Source organism: Oreochromis aureus, linkage group 18, assembly GCF_013358895.1.
Source record: "Oreochromis aureus strain Israel breed Guangdong linkage group 18, ZZ_aureus, whole genome shotgun sequence".
NCBI classification, from domain to species: Eukaryota; Metazoa; Chordata; class Actinopteri; order Cichliformes; family Cichlidae; genus Oreochromis; species Oreochromis aureus.
The window spans coordinates 28,434,771-28,456,695 of record NC_052959.1 but is presented as its reverse complement, the minus strand read 5'-3'; the positions used below and the strand labels follow the sequence as shown (position 1 = coordinate 28,456,695).

The window sequence follows — 21,925 nt, the reverse complement described above, 5'->3', positions numbered from 1 at the left end:
TTTTTAATTTAAACTGTTTACCATGAGCAATCATTGTGCATACAGTGCTAGAAAACCCAAGTGTAAGACTGACTTGTGCACATTTAATTTGAAATATACTTTACTGCTATTGTTATTTTTAAAATCTTCTCCAGAGACCCTGCCCTTAATCTAAGCAACTGCTGAAGAGATTAAATTGCAGACAGCAGCTCATCAGCGAGGATGACAAACGCTGACGTTGAGGGAAACTAAACTCTTGTTTGCAAAGAGCAGAAGATTGCAAAAGTGTTTTCTTTAAGCATACAGTTGTTCAGAATTACACTGCAGTGAGTAATTAGCCCCTCTTATAAGTGTCTAATAATCACATTTTTATCTTTATTTAGCCAGGGATGATGTGCTGAGCAAGCAAGCTCTCATTAATTATAGGCAGCTCCACCTGGGACTGTTCTGCTGTTTACCACTGAGAGACTCCTGCAGGCCCAGGATATTAGAAAGGTCATGAGGTTTGAGCTATGACTTTTATTCTGCATGCATGTTTTGTAACTGTTATGCACTAGATGGTAATATCCAAAGGGCACATTCTCTGCTCCTCCAAAAGACTCAGTCGGTACTCTTAACTCCTTCATGAGCTTTTGGAGAAAAGAAAAATGTAGTTTGTGTTGTTGTCATGAGTTTAAGATATTCTCATTAGTCTCAATGTCTAGTGCAATGATGGAAGTAATTTTGTTGGAGAACTCCAGTGCAAAGGGCTAAACATAAATGCATCAATCACAGGAGACCAGCAGTCCAGCACTAATGTTTTCTGTCTTGTGGTCAACTTGTGATTGACAGTTTAGTCAGTGCAGCGCATTTATTATTGTAATTAAAGTGTTGTTTATCCTGAATGTTGTTACTGTAATCACAATTTGAATAAAGCAAAAATGCTATAGCTAATGCCCCCTGAAATTCCACACTCTGTCCTCGTGTGCCATGACCCTGCGCTTTGTTTTAGGCCTAGTTCTTTAGGCTTTGTTGCTCTTTTGTTGTCAACATTGCCTTATTCTCACTCAAAGCATTTATTTTCCTACAAGTTTGGACATGTTCTCTGGGGATTCCATGAAAGGCATTGTGGGAACTGTAGGACGTCATGCTTCACTAGATAAGACCTTTTAAAGAGGTGATCACAAACTTATGTAATGGACTTGAGTTTAATCTGAGACAGTAGTGAAGCTTCACTGTATTTTAAATACTATTATACATTAGTATAGATCCATAGACATTAGTATATACTACTAACACAAAAATTAGGGTATAATATATTAACAGACAAAAGAACAACAACAAAAAACACTCCAGATAACGCAATTCTCTCCCCAGTCAGCTCTCTTTTCACTGAACAAGTTCAGTCTTTGTCAGTGTTATTTCCATCCACCCAAACCAGACTCATTAATAACGAAAATAGACTAAATGTGCAGTAGACGTGTCCCCAATATGATACTTGTAATTATTTTATGAGGAAAGACGTATAATTTAACAATTCAAGTATCTAATATATTTCATGAACGCAAACTATTAAATGTGGGATGTAGGTCACCAACGAAGGACCGAATAAACCTCCCTCCAGTACTTTCCTCCTCGTGACTACGTGTCAGATGTGGATTCTCGTTGGCTCATATGGTCGCTGTCCACACCTCACCTTACACCAGACCCACATGCCAGCCTGAGTTTGCGTGCGTATTTATCCCCGCGAGCACGCGTCGGGAGCGCAAAGAGGGCGCACCGGTGTCAGTTTGCTCCAGCCCCTTTGTAGCGGTCGGTCGCTGGTGGCTGCGCGCAAGGCGTCTAGAAGCAGAAATTGGGGAGTGGAAATCCCGCCGTTACTTTCACGTCTTCCTGACATTTCTGCTGCGGCGGTCAGTCAGAAGCTGAGAGCGGAGAGAGGCGGAGAAAGAGCTGAGCTGAAATAAGGAGTGAAGATCTGTAGAGCGGCGCTCCGATGTTCTCCGCGGCTGGGTTTCCTCTGAATACCGTTTAACTAGTGATTTCTCTTTTTCCATTTCCCACTTGGAAGTATTTCTGTCGCTCCCGTTTGGTGTCAGGAGTGAGAGGTCGGAGCAAGAGTCGCAAGCTCACGGCTGCCACTTTTGACGATCGGATTTTTCCTTTTGATTCTTCGTCTTGTTTTCTGCATTTGGATTAATTTTTTTTTTCCCCAGGAGATGCCAAGTTGTTCCCTGACAGACGCAGGGCTCTGCTGCTGAAGCTCACAGGATGCTGGGGACCCTACAACAACCAGATTTCTTACTTTGAGACAAATTTCGGTCATTTTTCCTGTGTGGACGTAAACTCTGGACGTTTATCCACCCGTTTGCCTTTATTTTTTATTATTCATTTTTATTTTCTTTTTTTTTTTTCATTTTAACAAATGTCTGTCTTGTGCTATCTAATAAGGATGCGTAGTGGATTGCTATTGTTCCTTTTCGCCCAAGTCTTCTTGGTTGCTTCGTTGACACAGACTGGTAGGTGTTGACGGGTTGTATGAATACATGTGACTTGACAACAGGCAGCCTAGCTGAACGTTGATCCGTTTTACATCGTTTTGCACCATTGTTGCCTCTCACCTGTTATGCTTCGGCTCTCCCTTTGAGAGCACGTCCGCGGGGCTTCAAGTTAGACCACGCAAATACCGTTTTCAGTAGAATTCCTCTAACAGATGGAGGGGAAATGGCAATACGGATAAACCACAAAATACACGGAAACCGGATTATACTAATGTATAATATAGCGACGGAGGCGCAAATTACCTTGCAGCTGCAAACTAATACATACAGTCACTGAGGCACAACAATTCACTGTAATAAGTTTCCTTATTATAATAGAAAAATTAAACAATTTGTCTTTGAGGTCTGTTGGCTTCATCCATTCAAAGACGCATTTTGGAGCTTGGCGCTTGTTGCCACTGAAGCATGATCTCGGCTACAAGCAATTCATTAAATCATTCAGAGAGAAAATTAAATTTAATCATCCTGCCTGATTGCTGGCAAAGCAGCCAACCTCACCTTCATGGGCGTAATCACACCTTATGGTGCGGATGCAAAGGAACCTCACTTTATCCAACACCTTTTCTAAAAAAAAGTGTACGAGTGTAAAGTTTTAGAGAATTCTAGTGTGAATTTATAGTTCCAATGTGTGCCTGGCTTCTGGGCGCAAAAAATCAGTGTAATTTCTTTTTTTAATTTCTGCTCTAGCGGTGGATATTTGGATTTATGTGCCCAAGCTGGAGTTGTTAGTGTCCTCCTCACTCCCACCCCTGCGGTTGCACTTAAATCTTTTACACCAGAATGCGCAATCAGTCAACATTACAGTGCAGCTCAGTGCCCAGAAAGTCAATTTATCTCCTCTAACTGAACAACTTTCTTCTCTTCTTTTGCGGTGTAGATAAATGCGGGGGGAGCATAGAGATACACGCCGCGGACTACCTGACCTCCCCGGGCTATCCCAGCGCCTACCCACCCTCCCAGCAGTGCGTATGGGTGATTACCGCCCCTGAAGCGGGTCAGAAGATCCTCATCAACTTCAATCCGCATTTTGATCTGGAGGACAGAGACTGCAAGTAAGAGTTCACTCCTCTCGCTCTTCTCTCTCTGCCTCTCCCACCCTTCTTTGCTCTCTCTCCTCAATTCTGCCTGGATACAGTGTGAAACTGTGCCACCTATTGGTCAAGGAGATAATTGTACATCTGTTCCCAGGAAACGGGGGTGCAGGGATGAGATATGGCGCTGAAGGTGTTGGCAATTACTTCAGAGGAAATGGGCTTTGATGGGTTTAGTAATTCATACATGATAAGGAGGCAGGCTGGACGGGCTTTTAGCATGATTTTAGGGGGGAGCAAACTCTGCAAAACTGGCTGCATCCGCTTTTGATTAATGAAGTTCACTTTGCTCATTGCTGAAATGGAGAAAGTGTGTTTACTTTTCATTTGGAAGTAGAGTTTACCTGTTTGTACTTAAAGAAAAAACGCTTTGTGTGCCTTTTTGTATGCAGCATTGGAATAATGATCAAATTTGATTTTAAAAATGGTTGGAAGTGCTGCTGTGTTGGTTTTTCTGAGGAGGATGTTGAAAGATAAACACGAGTTGGTTAATGCTTTTATCTGTAATCATGCTTCCTCTCCTGCTTTTTCTTGCACTTTTAAAAATCACAGTAACAAAAGAATACGCCAGTGCATCCTGATATCTAACAAAACATTTATTTCTTTAGGAAAGTTCCAGTTTTTGAGTTACTGTGAAGCTTTTGTGCTTTTCTTTGTCTTCCATCATAGTTAAGGAAATATATTCGAGTTTGGGAGCACTGGTCAGACAAAACAACGTAACTGACGGGATGTTGTGTCCTGAGAACTTGTGATGGACATTTTATAGTTTTTGTTTGGGTTTTTTTTGTTTCCCTTTTTGTGAAAATGATCAGCAAAAGATAAATAAAGGTCTATTCAGCCTTATCACCGGAGGCAGTTTGAGTTATCAACTTTTTGAAAAAGCATTCTTATAATGATACACGCACGCTGGAATCATTCATGTGTGCGTCTCATGGTGCTTTCCTTTGAATTACTGTTCAGAACCTGTAAGCAAGCACCCATGCAGACACCCTTAAGCAACCCTCTTTGACACAGAAACACACACTCAATTGTGCACGTCCGCACCACAGCCCGTGTGTTGCCGTTGTCCATAAATAAGCTTGTTTTTATGTCGGCTCCTCTGTCTTTTTTAAAAGCTCCATAAACGGCTCCTGTGTAAATCATGACTAGCTGTCCAGCGCTGTCTCACAGATGGGGTCCACCAATACTATTGGATCATGTTTCAGCACCAAGGGACTAATAAACCATTAGCGCTCGGGACAGATAGTGGATATCGTGTGTCTTTCGGGGGAATATACACCTTCCACCGTGCTGAAAGCAAACAAGCTGGAAAGAATCTCCTTTGGAAGCTAATTCTGCAGTGACCCTATTTTGTGTGATAACCCAGGGAGCAGTATAAGCATGCAATAATGCTGCTTAAGTACTTAATGAAATGTAATAAATCATGGCGATAAAATTTTCGACAGTGGCTGGCTGGCACTGCAGTAGATCTCGAACTGAACGTTATTGTCTCCCTAAATGACTTTTCCATAGGTTAATGTGCTGAAATAAGTCAGTTGTAAAATAAAATATTACGGTTTAATCGGGTTTTATCATGAGCAAATGGTTTTAATATTAACTAGAGACCATCTGGCTTCTGGTGTCGGGCAAAGCACCAACAGAGTTTGTTCAGGTTTTACGAAGATCAAGTTTTTTATGTCCAAAAGGTGGAAAAGTGTGAAACCAGGGGGGAAATGGAAGCATGAGCTGTATTGATCGTGTTGCTTTTCAGTGTTATGGGATTGTTCATTTTAGCCACACGTGCCTGATTCCATGTCTCGCAGACAAGAGAGCCAACGTTTCCACATTTTGATTGACGCGCCTGTGCCCGCTGAACAGCCTGACCACCCTGCAGCCACCTCAACATGTCATTTGGCTGTTTACTTAGGGGCCTCTCCGCTTTCCTTGATTGGTTTCATTATTTGTTGTGTGAGTTTATGTTGGATGATGATGGGGTGCAGCTCGTAGCTCTCTGACTTGGCAGGAGCGGTGTTGTTTTTGGGAACGAGTCAAATCTTCGAAATATGCCCGTCGAGGGGGGCCTTAAGCCTTTGGCAGCGCTGCGGTCCCACTTAAAAATTTCCTGAGATGATATCTTAGTTTTATTTCACTGGATGGATGGCACAGCGTCGGCTCCGGAGTATGATACGGCAGTTGGCGGGGGCATGAGTGGAAACGGGAACAGAATATAATGTTTTACAGTGAACTGAATGTCTGAAAAGTTGTGCATTAATCTCTGTTGATGGATGAAGGCGGGTGAGGCATTACACACCTGTTGTAGAACACCTGGGACAGCTACTGCTCACCTGAACGCCCTGTAGGTGCCATACATCACCCAGAAACAGTTTAGATTATTCATAAAATCATGTTTAAGCTAAAAAAATGAAAATGTATAAACCTGGAAGCATTTCAGGATATCATTTTAAGACTCTGTTTTACAATAGTGAGTAATATGGCATTAGATTTTAAACTAAAAGCTGTAACAACAGCAATTTAACACCTTTTATCAGCCCAGTCAAAAGCTGTCATCAGCTGTTATCAGTCCAATGCATATGGTCAGTAGCTCTGAGCTAGCAGGCTTACTTTGCTCTTATAATCGATTGTATTCAACGATAAGTAGATAAAAAGACACGTTATACAAGAAACCTCAGGCAGGACGCAGTGAATATGAAATTTATACCATGGTAAATATGGTGAGCTAACAAACAGAGCTTTGTAACATGTGCTTTATGATGTGAAAGGAAGCAGTTTACACAAACAGTACTGTTTTTCTCACCTTAGTCTATTAGCTTTGCTGCCTTAATGCATCCAAGTGCTTTTGTTGCCAAAGCCTACCAAAGTACTCTGAGCCTAACCTTGACCAAGTAGTTTGTTTACATAAACCTAATCCTTTTGGTGCCTGATCTTAACTTGGTGAGTGAAATATGATTGAAATCAACATTTTTTTAAAAAGCACCCTAACCCAAAAGACAGGTCTCAAACTCATGACTCAGTTTAAACTTGAATTGATTATGCAGACTGTTTATAAGCTGGCAACACAATTCACGTTACCTCTACTCAGCAGAAAGACGAGAAGCAGGCAGCTTACAACAAGTACTAACAGCTACGAAAACTGATCATTGATTTAGGTCTCGTAACACACAACAATAGTAAATGTATTTTGGCTAATAAATTGATTAATTTGAAATAGTGCAAATTGCCAATTTCATCTTCAAAGAAGCCAAGATGACACATTTGAATGGTCTTCTATGTCTAATCAATAGTCTAGAGAGCAAATTTAGTTAACTCTTAGCGGAAACAAGAAATCATCCAGTCTGAGAAGCTAAAAGGAACAAAAACATGTTTTTCCATCTTTTTTTGCCTGATTAATGGCATAAATTAAACTATTGTCACTTACTTGTCTACTAATCAACCAGTGTTTCAGTTTCTAAAGCACTGCAATCATCAGTAACCTTCACAGCACCTTCACAGTGCTGGTTTGAAGTGTGTCGCTAACACACATTTGGAAATCCTACAAGGAAAATCAAGCCAGTGGCATTTAGGTTACAGTTTCTCAAATATCCCTCATTTTAAGATACTCTCCAAATTGAAATTCATTGTTGGAATGACAATCCCACCTCCTCCGTCATAGCATGTAGCCGCTTGCCCATTTCTCCCAGTCCCATAATTAAATTATTGGACCAAAACAGAACAAACATGTTCCACTGCTGTGAAGCATGTCTGCAGTTAACTAGCCAAACAGAGAAACCATAGCAGTGCTGTTCCACGAGCGAACGCCGGCTACATTTCCGACATCTGTGTCACAAAATATCTTCCCCGTGCACCCTCATGACCCAGGGTTTGTAATTATGATCCCTAATTACAGCATATGTAAAAATATATGTTTGTGAGCCCTGTTTTCTACAGGGGTGATTCATGAAGGAAGAAATCTGGGAGGAGCTGTGCACTAGATTTAGATGATCCATCAGCTTGGAAACAATGTAGCTTTATCTGAAAAATAACACAAGTGTAATACACACTATTATAAGCTGCTGTTATTTAAAAAGAAATAAAAATGGAAGCATCTTTTTTATGGACTTTGAGGTCAAATAGATGGATCTGTGGTTCATGAGGCCATCGTAAGCTTCAGAAAAACAGTCAGTCTGTGGAAGTGAAAGGTCGTTGTTGGAATTATCACCCAAACTCTCAAGTGACAAATTCTGTGCTCGGTGAACAGACGAGAAGCAGTAACACTTTTTTTTCAGACACATTAAGATCCGTCGGCTCTTCCTCTGTAGCCAATCTGGAGCTGCACCAGAACAAGACTTGTCTCACGTCCACGTCTGAAATAGCGTGGCCGACAAAGTGAATCCCCGCGGAGCGTGGTAAAATAGAGCAGAGGCATGGGTAAGGAACATGCGTCGGTGGCCGGATAATTTGGGACATCTTTTTAGGAGTTGGCTGAACTGTTGCCTCCTACATGAGGCTGAACTGGCACAGCGTGCACCTCACACATACACAGCGCGCACACAAACACAGGCAGCCTAAACTTTCTGTCACTTACATTAAGCCTCGTGTTCAGACGTCGATACATGCTGCTACAGTACGCACAAACCACACATCCTCAAGCGCACATTCATACTGATGCATAAAAGGTAACTTCAAAAGGAAATCTGCCATTTGTATCTCCTTTCAGTGATGAATATTGTCTTTAGAGAGCCATTTTGTTGTTCGGCTCTCATCTTTCTTTCATGTAGATAAATGACCAAAAGCATAAAGAAAAATCATTCGCACAAAACGAAATAAATGAGAGATTAAAGGGAAAATGTGAACCTAAAAACCTGGATAAGCATAAATAATGGGAAGGTTCAAGGCAACATACTGGGGCTCTAATTCAGTTTTGATCATTCGGATAGCAAGTAAGTGAATATCGTTTGGAAGGACAGAGCGCAGAACGTGACTGTAGACTCATTGAATCAAAAAGCACTGAAGCGATTCTGAGGCCTCTTTGTGAAACAACAGTTTCAAAGATTTGTTGAGTTTTGCTTCTGTCACCAACATTTTTTTGGTCACCAGCCACATCAAAGAAGAGACGTTAAGGAAGAGGTCTGTCGTGGATCTCATAGCCCGATTTGGCTCAAATACATCTCCAGTTATATGAAAAGGACTCACATGACTCTTTGCAGTTCTGTGAAAAAGTATGACGATGCAGTGCAGTAACTTGAAATGATCATTTACTGTATGATTTTTGTTTGGGGGGGGGGGCATTTTGCTTTACAACTTTGCTTCAGTTCATTGTACTTTGTGGGCATTTGTTTATGCACGGCTCTCTCTGAGGTCTGGACTTCGACTGGGCCACTTCAGCACCTTATTTCTTTTCTTTCTCAGCCGTTCTGTTGTAGATTTGCTGCTGTAGTTGGGATCATTGTCCCAACCACAGCAGCATAGGATGTGCTGCAGTATCAGCCAAGTTTTAGCTGTTGGACAGACATCCTCACATTTGACTCTAAAATACTTTGGAGGAGGAGTTCATGGTTGACTCAGTAACAGCAAAGTGCCCAGGTTCTATGGCTGGGGGGAAAAAGCCCAAATCATCACCCGTCCACCACCATGCTTGGTGATGAGGTGTTTGTGCTCTATGCTGTCTTTCGTTTTTGGCAAATATGCTGCACATTATGGCCAAACATCTCTAATTTGGTCTCGTCTGTCCAAAGGACATTGTTCCACAGGTCTTATGTTCAAATACAGCTTTGCAAACCTGAGCTGTGCTGCAAGGTTGTTTTTAGAAAAAAGAGGCAAGCCCTACTTGTTTAGTTTTTTTCTAATTGTTTTCTAATCATAACTGAGGCCTCTAGTTTGAGATGAAGCCCTTGAAATTTTTTTTTGCAGTTTCCCTGAGCACTGCATGGTCTGACTTTAGAGTGAATTTTGTTGTGATATCCTCTCCTGGGAAGATTATGACATGTGTCGCAATAAACCTGAATACTCCTGACCAGCAAACTGCTAAAACTTCTGCTTTTATAGAGGTGCTCACACCTGATGATCATCAATTAATCAAATGCATTTCGGCTACCTGGCCTCTTAATTCCAGTTGAAGCAGGAGAGTGCACTTAGTTTGCAACAGTCCTGTAAAAACTTTCTTTGTCACATGACTGTATGACAGCAACACTGATAAATTAAGAGAACAAACAAAGAGAATTTAGATTTCGGATTTTGTGAAGTTCAGCTAGTCGCTCAGTTGTAAACAGTCTTAACAATGCTGACCTTAGAGAGAGAACCAGAAAATCCAAAACAGAGGAAGCTATCAAAGCTGTGTCACATGACCTCAAGGCTTTCCAGCACCACCAGTTTAATAAACACACAAGTGGATTTCAGTGTGATTCATATGTGGAAAAACACTGGGGTTCTTTGTTTTAGAACTGGGTTACACTCCACATCACATGCACCCTGCTGCCAGGTTTTTATCATCATGTAGATTTTTTAAGAGTGATTTACTACTAGTTCGTTGTATCGGTGCATTAACATGGATTAAAAAAGTAAATGAGTGTAAAATACACAAGTGAAAACTCTCCTTTCGGTGATGGAGATGAAACAGGGTATAGGGTCCGTTTGAGTAAAAGTAGGCACGGCTAAGAAGATAATTAGAGTAGTTAATCACAGCTGCAATTTGTGGACTGCCTGGTGATAATAAATAACAGTGTAAGGGTATCTATGCTTTTTTTTTCTTTTCTCTACCCAGCAACACATTTAAATTTGATGCAGCTTGACATTTCAGGAACATACAGCGAACTCGTCATCGTATAGAGGAGAGGCTGGAGAGAGGAAAACAGGAAAAAGGGAGAAAAATAGAGTTCCTCCAGAGTGTGACGGAAGGACCAGTTGCTCCTTACGGTTTGTCTCGAGGCAAAGCGCTTCATGATAAGTCAGAAAAATGCCTCCCCCAGCAGAGACACAGTCACAGGACCGACATCTCGTAGCCCGGAGGTGTCACATGAGTGGAAACGTACTGTTAGAGGCCATTTGTGTTGCGTGTGTGCAAGTCTTTGTGTGTAATGGTTGGTGGAGCTCGTGTTTCCAAAGTCGATTTCATGTTCTCGTGTCTATTATTATTCCCAGTATGTCTGACTTATATTTTGCTGAGGCATGGTTTGATGTGAATAAATGAAGAATGGATCGTTGGAAAAGCTTGTTTCTTTTCTATTTTGCAGTAACATTTATTTCAATGAGGAGAGATCACTTGGAGGAATTGAACATGGTTTATTAAGATAGAGAAATTAAAGTATTTGGGGATTAGACTCCGATGGCCCATCATGGCTGAAAGGAATCCCAGCCGTGATAGGATTTAGGACAGGACCCCACGGAGTCGAGACGCTGGTGGTGGTGGAGAAGATGGAGATTATGGCTTGAATAGAGCTCTGGCTGAGGTGGAGATGGGGAGGATGTGAAAATGACGGAGAGCACAAATTTAAACCATGCGACGCTGAGGCTGATTGGCTCAAAGAAGGCGGGCGACGAGATGATTGGACTAGAGCAGGGGTGGGCAACTCCAGGCCTCGAGGGCCGGTGTCCTGCAGGTTTTAGATGTGTCCTTGATCCAACACAGCTGAGTCAAATGGCTAAATTACCTCCTCAACATGTCCTGAAGTTCTCCAGAGGCTTGGTAACAAACTAATCATGTGACTCAGGTGTGTTGACCCAGGGTGGTATCTAAAAACTGCAGGACACCGGCCGTCGAGGCCTAGAGTTCGACACCCCTGGACTAGAGTAATGGTGTCAGTATTGATATTGACAGAGTGGGAAAACAGTAGATATGTGAACACAAAAGCAGCCGAACACCCAGGAAAGCAGGCAGATCAGCAATTACAGATATTCATTATTGAACTTATGCATAAGCTTCATTTAGTTGACCCGAGTGTTTTAGGCAACAACACGTAAGAGTCAGCAAAACTAATATAGCTTTAAGGCAAGACCAGTAAGAGTTATATATAAGATTTAAGGTAGATCAGACAATATTACTGACACTTTGCAACCCACATTTTCACTCCACTTCTTCCTTTACATGGCGTGTCCTACTTAATCATTGTCATGTCTGTCGTTACTGATACTTGCTCCGTCCTGTATTGAGGTCTTGCCGCTGCTATCTCCTTCTGCATCTTTCCATTCATATGTATGCACATGGAACGGCTGGGAGGTATGCCCCCCTCCTTTAATGGAGGGGCAGGGAGGCCCCAGGACAGAGCTAGGCAGCCAGATATAAATTACTGCAGATGGAAATAACTATAGAGGTCCTGACTGAAATACAGTTTATTGCGAAATAAAATAAGAGAAGAAAGAAAGTGTGATGGGCAGCGACACTGTTACACAGACTGAAGGAGTGTGGGAGAAGCTTGTTTGGGCTTTTTATTAGGTGCTTTGAGTACCTCCACAGGAAACAAACCCTGGTATAAAATAGATGGTAGAATCAAACTAATGGACGCACACGTTTATGGATGGGCCGATAAATGGATGGAATTCAGTGTGATGGGAATAAATGTCAGTGTGGATGGATAGATTGACAAATGATTGGCAAGATATGAGTGTTTTTGATGAAAAATTACATATAGGCGACTGAAAGGATAAAATCATTTCTGGGTGACTGAGAGACGCTTAGTGGATAAAAGGGTGTTTACCGAATATATGAATACATTTGAACGAACTTTGTTCCCTCCTCTTCTGAAAGTGTAAAACAATAGGAGCCCTGCTGTCGCTTGTTTAGTTTTGCGTTTATACCACATCAAAACACATCGTCTTGAATGTCATCCTTTGTTATGTGGCTTTAGACCGAGGCGTCGCTTCACCCGCCCTGCGCTCTGAATTCTCAGCATTCACTCTGACTTTGCCATTTTCAGAGGAAAAATAAAAGCCTCCCTTCCAGATGGTTGTATTTTTCAGCTCCACAGCGACCACACAAAACAGGAAGGCTGAATGTGCTGCTGTCACTGCACGAGTGACTTGTGGCCCAAAAAACTGAGGCGGGAGCCTTCAAAAATAATTTAGCTGTTTGTTTTGTGTTTTCCTTCTATCTGTAACTTTAAAGCACAAAAGCACAATGAGGATTAAGTCAGCGTCATCATGTTTGCGTTCTGAATGAACAGTTGTAGTGTCTTATGTAATATCATTTCCATTTTTTTCAGTAATGCACAAACAAATTTGTGATTTCTCGAGGACATTTGTAAAAATAGCAGACACACTGGGACTGCTTAAACTTGTAAAGCAGACCAGCTTAAAAGCTTTCCTTTTACACATCCATGTCTGGCAGTGGGTTTGACTCCAGGCTGGTGGGTGTTTTTGACTGTAAAGCCAATCTCATAGTGGCCCCTGACAGCCCTCAGCCTCCACTGCAGGATGTCTGTGGGTGCAGATGGGGGCAACAAGAGGCCCCGGGAGCAGTGGACTCGCGTGCCTCGGTAGAGTTGCGTGGTAGCCACACAGAGAGTGACGGAGAGCCGAAGCCGACAACCAACACCGTGATCGCACGCTGAGACATCCTCAGCGATACAGAGACAAAGACTTAATGTTCCTTCTACAGATCTATCAGTAGCTGCAATCATAAAAAAAACTGCATGCTTTCTCCTTTTTTAAAAATGAGCACTAAGCTACAATAGAAATCGAAATACACACGGAGGACCGAAGTTTGATCGTTTAATCCTGTGTGGTCACAAAAACGTTCAGCTTTTCATAGAAAGGGGAAAATCTGCTTCATAAGAAGAGATGAAGATTAAGCCAAAGGTTAGAGAGTGAAGCGATAAAAGCAGAGAAGGATAAAAAAGAGATCAGAAGTGCACCAATATACTCAGAGAGACAGCGAGCGTCATGCTGGTTGGCACGGTCAGTCTGATCCTGACCTCAGCGACAGACCTCTCACTGTTTCTCCTCCACCTCCTCCACCCTCAGGCTGTTCTGTCACTTCTTTGATCCAGTCCTCTCCTGCCATTACTTTCTTTTTCTCTGTCCGTCGTCTTGCTCTCTTCTCCCTGTGAACTCAGTGTGCACTTGCTATGTTTTCATCCCACGTTCTCCCCTGCTCGCCATATGCTCTCCCTCTCTGCTTGATTTGACAAATGATAGTGAACTTTAAACCGCGTGCAACCTGAGCTCTCGGCCCTGTTTGACAAAAAACAAACACAAAACGATAACTGGCCAAATTATAGCTTACCAGCATTTGCCTTTATCTGCACCACATTATCGGAGAAGGCGATATCTACGATGGTGTAAGAATCGGCTTTTTAAAAAGGGTCAGTGGGCACCCAGAATAACTGAGATGTAGTGGCCTTAGATAGAAATGTGTTAGCATGCACAACCAGAAAACAGAGAGTCCTCATCTCTGTTGTTTACCAGATATTGCACGTAACTTCTCAAAGATCTCATATATCCATTAACTGCAAGCCATAAGAGAACTAACAGGGGTAACCTGACCACCTAGGGTGAAACTGAGTTTTCTGTTTTCGTGCCTCCTAATTAGGAGCTTCAGATTAAATTTATAAGATTATGCAGGATTTAGAAGTTTTGATAAGCTCATGGGAATCATGCAAAATGTGTGACAGCTTTAAGGACACCTCACACTCAAAAAAAAGCCATGCAGGAAAAAAACAAGCAATACAAGGAAACCTCTACAAAGAGCATAAGGAGACACCTCAATCAAAGAACTCAGAGCCTTTGCGTTATTTAATGGTGATTGTTTGGTTGATTGGATCTTTTTGAGGCCCTTAAAAGAAAAAATAAATATTTCTTTTAGGAAAAACACACCGAAGCACATGAAAGCACTTTACAATAACTGACAGATTTACAGAGCTGGCTGGTGCGAGGTTTTTAGAATTTATTTAGCCGTGAATGCAATAATTGACATCCACCATTTAGATCACAGTAAGAACAGAGGTTAAACACTGGCGAACAAACAGACTTTCACCAGCTGACTTCTCTCTTTCAGCAGCAAATATTTGTGTAATAGGAGGAAGGGTGAACTCTGAATCCTGCTATTGTTTCTCTTATGTAAGTTAATATTGTTTAGATTTGCCTTTTTAAACAATTACAGGCCCCGAATTCTGTGAATCAGCCCTCACATATGGAAACACTGATTCACACTGACTGTATCAAGGCAGGCATTAAACAACAGCGCACATACGAGCTATGCAAACACAAAGTCAAGTGCGTGCACACACACACGCGCAATAAAACTAACAATATGGTGTGAATGTAATCAGAGCCATTGTGGACTCATCAGTGAACTACACACACAGACAGACACTCACACTTTCACACACAAATGAAAACACATGTCAGATTAGATCCTTAACGAGCAGATTAACAGGGAGAGAGCTTGCAGGGGGGAGAAAGGGGGAACCTAGTCGACAATGTCACACACACACAGCTGCAATCACAGGATTTACAGGACACACTCGCTGATACACTCCAGATGTCCTCAAAGCAACACACACTCACACACTTATACATCAGAGGGCAACAGTGGGCATCCATCAGAGTAAACAGCTGGATTTAACGGTGACGATAAAGCTTGTTTTGAACTCTTTTTTCACAAAGCTTCCATTGGCTGTTATCTAATCTTCTGTTCAACTTCAGTATATCTGATACACAGTAAGCACTAAAACGACAGATGGTAGTGAATAAATGTTTCATAAATTGCTAGATGGGTTGAATAAGTTTGGCGATTTTTATCCTAAGAGGCGTTTAAGTATAAGCATCGCCTTTAGGATTATATTTCATGTGGTGCTGGTTGGATATGGCTTCCTTTAAATCTTAAGAGGTTTTCAGGTTTTAGCTAGGCTTAAGTGATTATTCAGGTTTGTTTTGATACACAAGATTCTTCTCTGTATGTTGATTGCAACATAGAATTGTGTTGCAATCAAAGTTGAAATCTGCTGCTCTGGATTTTTGTACAAATGCAATTCACAGTCTCTTCATTTTTGCCCTTTACTTCTGGATTATTTGTTCCCGATAGCACAGAATCTGCTTAAGACAGTTTTTCTGGATTGAAGTCCAGCGAGAGCAGCTTTCACACTTCAGCAAAGCTCTGAGGGAAAACGGGGTCTGGTCCAGCAGTTGGCTGTGGTGTAAAAATGCCCCTACGTGAACTTTGAGACACCTCTAAAATAGGATTTCCAAACATGTCTTTAGAGAGAGAGAAAAAAGTCCTTGTGATTTGTTTGTTAAATGCATAAAAATCAAAGCGACTGCACTACTACTCATCACCAAATGTAACGACTTCACTCCTCCTGCATCAGTTTCAATCCGACTTCTGTGAAAACAAGGACAGGTCAGGCTCGGGATACGAGGGTTAGAGGTCAGTCAAGGGGTCAAACTGTGTTTTGACCCCCTTCAGGGAGGACGAGCAGCTTGAGAGGCTTTTAAATATGCGTAACAGGGAACCAACCCTCAGTACAGTCTGAATGGCAGTTCAGTTGCGGGATGGACAATAGCCTTTTTCTTCTTTAGCATGTAAAGGAATGTGTTGTATCTGTCTGGGTGGAAACATCCAGGGTGACCTCTGAATGAGACAGAACATACACATGCATACACATCTTGCAGGCAGATGATAAACAGACGGAAATGTGTGGGAGGCATAAGCAAAAACACACACAGATATATGCACAAATTAAAAACTGGACCAATGCATGCATGTATGAATGAATGTATTCATTGTGTTGACACAGCCCAGCTAACAGACACATTTGGGCCTAATCTGAACTACTTATTGCACTTACAGCTCATTTGCAAAAGTCTTGAGCTACGTTCGACATGAACAACAGCAAATGTTTTGTGAGCTACAGTGTCATAACCTACCTGACATTTGGCCAATATAAGGTGAACCTGCGGCTGAGTTAAAGCAGCCAGACCAGAATCGATGCCACCATTCAAGTTCAAATGTGGCCCCAAAGAAAACCAGTGATTTCTCCCAATGTTTGTTGCTACTATCTAGAACAACTTTGAGAATAACTTAATACTTTACTTTCATGTGAATAAACTTTAGTGCAGTGTGTCTGTGTCTTTCTTAGTTTAACTTTTGCATACTTTGCAAAGCACAGTGAGTGGGGGTAGGTGACTGCATAATGAGCTGTAAGTAGTTTTGAATTAGACTGATGAATCAAGGAAACTCAGCAGGAAATGCTGCATTAGTCACCAGAGATATTTTTTTTCTGCTGTTCTTTGCTAACATTTAGTATAGTGCACATTTTTTAAGCAATAACAGGCAATAGTTGACGTGTTTAGATGAACAGATAAGACACGTCGGTTATAACTGCCGAGCATTTTTATTATGAGAAATGGCGATTAGTGTTAAATGAATGAGGAGAATGTAGTTCTATTTGGCTCTTTGGAGAATGTGCATCAACTTTTTGGTTGTTGAATGATGAGAAATGTTTCAGCTTTCCAATTAGAACATGCTGTTGTTTTAAAAACTCTAATCCTATTGTTATTCATCTTGCTAAAGTGTTAGCGTGGAGCTCCAGAAACAGTAATCCTCAAATAACACGAGACTGATTTGGATGTTTATGCTTTTATTACTGAAAAGCCAATTTTGCAAATGGGCTAATCTCCATATAACTTGGTTTATTTTCCAAATGTTAGTCATTAAGTCCCAACACCAGGAGGCAGTTCTGCTCGGTATCATCTTTCTGTCAGAATGAAGACTGTTTCGCAGCCTCCGAGTGTTTGCTCTTTATCTCTCTATCTGCCTCCATGTCTGTCTGTCAGCAAGCATCCATCGCTGCACACTGAACAATCCCTGCTAGAGTTTCTATATTTGTGTCTGAATAGGGTTGGATAATTAATCTCACGTGTTTTTGGAAACTAGAGAGGAGAATGTATAGTGAGGAAAGCCTCTCTGTGAATGCAAATGAACTTGTCGAGTGCTAACACATGTCAAAGTGCAGTGGAAGTGACAGTGTGTTTATTGCTTTGACCCTGGATCACTTCAGAGAGGTGAGGATTGAGTGTCGGTTGACAAAGGGTCTTTTTCCTCTCAGATCTCTCAGGTACAAAGTGAGAAGTTTGGAGTTTTTCAGGATTCAGACTCAGAAACGCCCTGCTGTGTTTATTGAAGTCTAAAGTTACCCAGGCGTACTCAGGATGTAGCAAATTTTATGAAGCTGATTAAACTTTATCTCGTTTTCTGCGCTCACAGGAAACACCTGGATTTTTATTACTTGTATAAAACATACAGGCTGTAGCTCATCTTTTTTTTCATAAAACAAAAGCACTTCAAGCAACAGAATAACTTTCCTACTCTCCAAAATGTCGACTCTGACGTTCGTTCTTTTCAACTTTTCCACATTAAACACCGACGAGTTTGCAGCAAATCTTATTTCATCCTTCTGGGTCCCTAAACAGTCTGTCTAAGAAAGCGGAGGGGAAAACGGTGTTCTCTTTCCCCTTTCTGCTGGATTAAGGCTTCCTAAATGAGAACAAATTCCACCTCCTCCTCGCCTCCGTTTTAATTTCCCAGAAGGATTGCGCTGCCGTGGCTTTGTATCTGCGCGGTCGAGGTGAAGGATGAGGATATTCATACTTTGGCTGCTTGGCCCAATTTATTTTTTGGGCAAACTTCTTGTGACTGTTTAATCCTATTGGCTTAAATTGGATTTGCTTTAATATGTTTTCTCAGTTTTTGAGATTCATCATCATACCTCAGTGACAGAGTCTCATAAACAATTTGTCATCTAGGACCAAATTTGCATGTAGGTTCAGGGTATTTGATTAGCAGCCATGGTCATCGATCACCTAAGTCTGTTAGATGTGAAATAACTGTTGTGTTGTGATAAGTGTTTCCTTAACTGCTGAATTTGAGAGTTAGGTCATTTTTTCTGATGCTATTCTTAATCTCAAGGCTGGCATAAGCTGCTGGGTCGGGTAGAAGTGATGAATGTGTGACACCACATATTTTACTTGTCACTGTAGACTTGCCAACCGCTTTCTCTAAACCCTTACATGCATAATCTTTGGACCATATAAAAAAGGATATTCAAGAAGCAATGATACACGTTCATCAACACATCTGGTGAAGAACCAGCACAGTCTCAGAGCCAGGCAATTTTCTCCGAGCTGGAGTCCTCTGCTGATGCACTGTAACACTGAGAGCAGCTTTTGTCCTGGTTAGCACAGCTTGGCATCACATTTTAACACCTTCAGCACCACTATAGCACCATCTTTCCATGTGCAGTTTTCATATTAAAGAAGCCATGTTAGGAAGCTTCAACATGAGCATTCATACCCTAACCAGCTTAGTGAGGGGTGGATCTGACTGTCAAACTGAGGACACTGGGATTGACAAGTTGCTAGCCAATGAGCACTGCCTGGATAATCCTCATTTCTGACTCCAAAGACTTCTGACTCGACTCCAAAGTCTTCTATGCAACCAGAACTCTTTTGGCACCAAAGAAGGCACTTCAACATTTGCTTCACTTATCACACCCAGAAAGTCCATCGTTTTCTACCAAATATCAGGTTCGAATGAAAGGAAACGGGGAAAACAAATGGGAGAAAAACCCGTCTCTCTGTCGATAGCCGACGACACCACTATTCTGTCACGGTGAACGGATGGGACTCGGGCACAGACTGAAAGTCACAATTAAACAGTTCTTTATTCACAGAAATACCAGGTGCAGAATATATACAGGTGTGGAGAAGTCGGGGGTCCCAGGGGTCCACAGGTCCTCTCACACTCGTATTCCAAACACAGTTCCACACGCTCCTTCCACACTCGCTCGCTCCGCTGGGGGGAAATCTTCACACAGCCACGCCAAACAACTCACGCTCAGGGTTCCAAAAGGCAGGGTTAGAGGGCGGGTCCGGGGAAACTGTTCACAAGAGACGGAGGTCACAACCAGGAAACAAACTCGCGAAGGAAACGTCTTCTAATTTTCACGAAGCCGGGATTTTACACTAATGTGTCTAGCATAATCATCCAGCGACAAGCGACTCCAAGCCCCGGCCTTAAGACGTGGCATAGAAAGATTCAAGATCTTTTATTTATCACGTGCATAGTTATACAAGTGCAACACGCAGTGAAATGTGTCCTGATACGCGCCTTGCCTGTGCAAAAAGAGAGAGAAAATATTATATACAGTAAGTAAGTAAATATATACAAAAAGGGCATTATGTGCAGGCAGTGAATAAATTATATACATTAAGATAATTAAATTAAATAAAACAATCTGGAAATTTACAGTTCAAAATTTGGGAATGTACATAGTGTGAGTGGAGTGTTAAAGTGACTTGTGCTGTAGTGAAGCCAGAGGATCAGGCGTGATATGAGAATGTGTCTCAGTCAGTATCAAATCTGGTTCTTTGATATTCTTTTACTGACCGAGAAAAACCAGACTCAGTGTGGTCAAAAATAATTATTTTATTCAAGCATTACTTTCCGGAATGGTTGATTGGGGGCGGGGCATGTCCTGATTTAACACACAGATGGCCTGAGGGCAGACACTCATCTTGAGCCTCTCTGTTCTTGCCCAGATGGTGCCGAACCTTCTGCCTGATTGCAGAAGTTGGAACAGTTTATTGCTGGGGTGGAACGGGTCCTTCAATATCTGAGCTGCTCTGGACCAGCATCTCCTGGTGTGAATGTCCTGTAGGGAGGGGAGAGCAGTCCTGCAGCAGCGTTCTGCTGTACGGATCACTCTGAAGAGCTCTTTGTCCTTGACACAGCTGTTCCCATACCAGGATGTGATGGTCTGTGTGAGGATGCTCTACACAGCGCCTGTATAGAAAGTCCTGAGGATCTCTGGAGAGACTCTGAACTTCCTCAGTTGTCGTAGGTGGTACAGGCGCTGCCTAGCCTTTCAGGACTAACATGATTGATGCGTGATTGGAAACAGGTGCGTCCGCCCAAGCAGAGCGACGAGAGAGAAAAACTTTAAAACAAACACGTCGCCTTGTAGAGCTGGGCACACACAGAGACCATGACATATTCTTTTTGTTCTACTTACTGTCTTGCATATTTTGTCACTTTTTCAAACAGAACCATTAGCTTTGATCGTCCCGGGCATGCCCAGTGGATCAAGGCATTGACGCCGAAGCTCGAGCTTCTCTCTGTGACACTAATGGCTACTGAAAGAAATGACAGCGTTTGATGCACTGGGTTGAGAATATGTTGGAAGGCCTGTGGTTTGCATGCCTGAAAGGATTTGGTGGCATCTAACAGTCATGTTGCAGTTGTACCGAGTCAGTCTGTGACAGTGGGGCTGTTAAGGATTATATTGTGTCAGTTAGGGAGAACCTAATTTTAAAAAATGGACACGTGTGTTGTGAGTAATTGGATGACATGAATGCAAGTGAGTATTTATGCAAAGTACGTGAGCGTGAGTAGAAGAATGACTAAGAGTATTGTAAGGAGATGAGTTGAGCCGCAGCGAGTGAGTAAGACAGTGAGCGGGAGATGATGTCGATTTCTTGATGAACACGGAGGAGGTGATAAACGGAGAGGGATGGACTGGTGTGTGTTTGTGATGACAGGTGGCATCGTAGTGTGTTTTCTGCTCACGCGCTCAGACACTACACACACGCACACACATGTGCCATCTGTAGCCTCCCAGCAGAGCGACTGGTCAGGCTGAGTTTATCGGTTAAACACAGAAACCACTCATGTATTACAAAATCGGAACATTGTAGCCTTCAGCATCCCCCTGTGTGCGCGTGCGAGTGTGTGCGCATTACTCACAAGGACAAAAATGTGTTCACAGAGTCACACTGTGGGAGCCTGGCTTGCATTTAGGGACGAAAGCTGTTATCAATAAGGAAAGCCATTAAATTAGTTGACTCAGTTTAGAGTTGAGGGTCAGACGTGTAATTTAGAGATTCGAGGTCAGTTTAAATCCTGGGAGAACGAGCGTAAGTCTGTTTTTCTGAAGCAACAAAAACACTTGAGAAAACAATGTTTTAATGGACAGTTTTGACTTTGTTTATTCAAGAAGCTTGTTATCGACAGACGTTCAGTGGTATGCACAAAATCCAAGAGAATTTGGGGACCACGTTAGAACATTTATGTCCTTCCTCACATATTATTTTTCCAGTCAAGCTTAGACAACACTGAGTGGTGCCCCCAGGGTTGAACCAACAGGGAAGTTCTTCAATTGGCCACTTAACCTCCTAGGACCTGGCGTCCACATATGTGGATGTCATAGTTTGGGTTGTCTAGACCAAAATACTAAATTTTGCTCTACAAGGACCTGATATCCATTTACGAGGACATACTGTTCTATTGGAATTCTAAACGAATATCCTCATATGTGGCTCTCATTTTTCATAGAAACAAAAATCAGGTAA

General features: G+C 42.1%; 1 protein-coding gene across 1 annotated transcript in view; it reads left to right on the top strand.

Annotated features, from left to right (window-relative positions):
• Positions 1-1,653: 1,653 nt before the first annotated feature.
• LOC116331633 (neuropilin-1a-like) overlaps positions 1,654-21,925 on the top strand; it is a 95,778-nt gene continuing 75,506 nt past the window's right edge. Inside the window, exons 1-2 of the mRNA XM_031754377.2 lie at positions 1,654-2,477; positions 3,397-3,571. Coding sequence (XP_031610237.2) covers positions 2,384-2,477; positions 3,397-3,571 — 269 coding nt within the window. The 5' untranslated portion in view covers positions 1,654-2,383. The remainder of the gene's footprint in view (positions 2,478-3,396; positions 3,572-21,925) is intronic.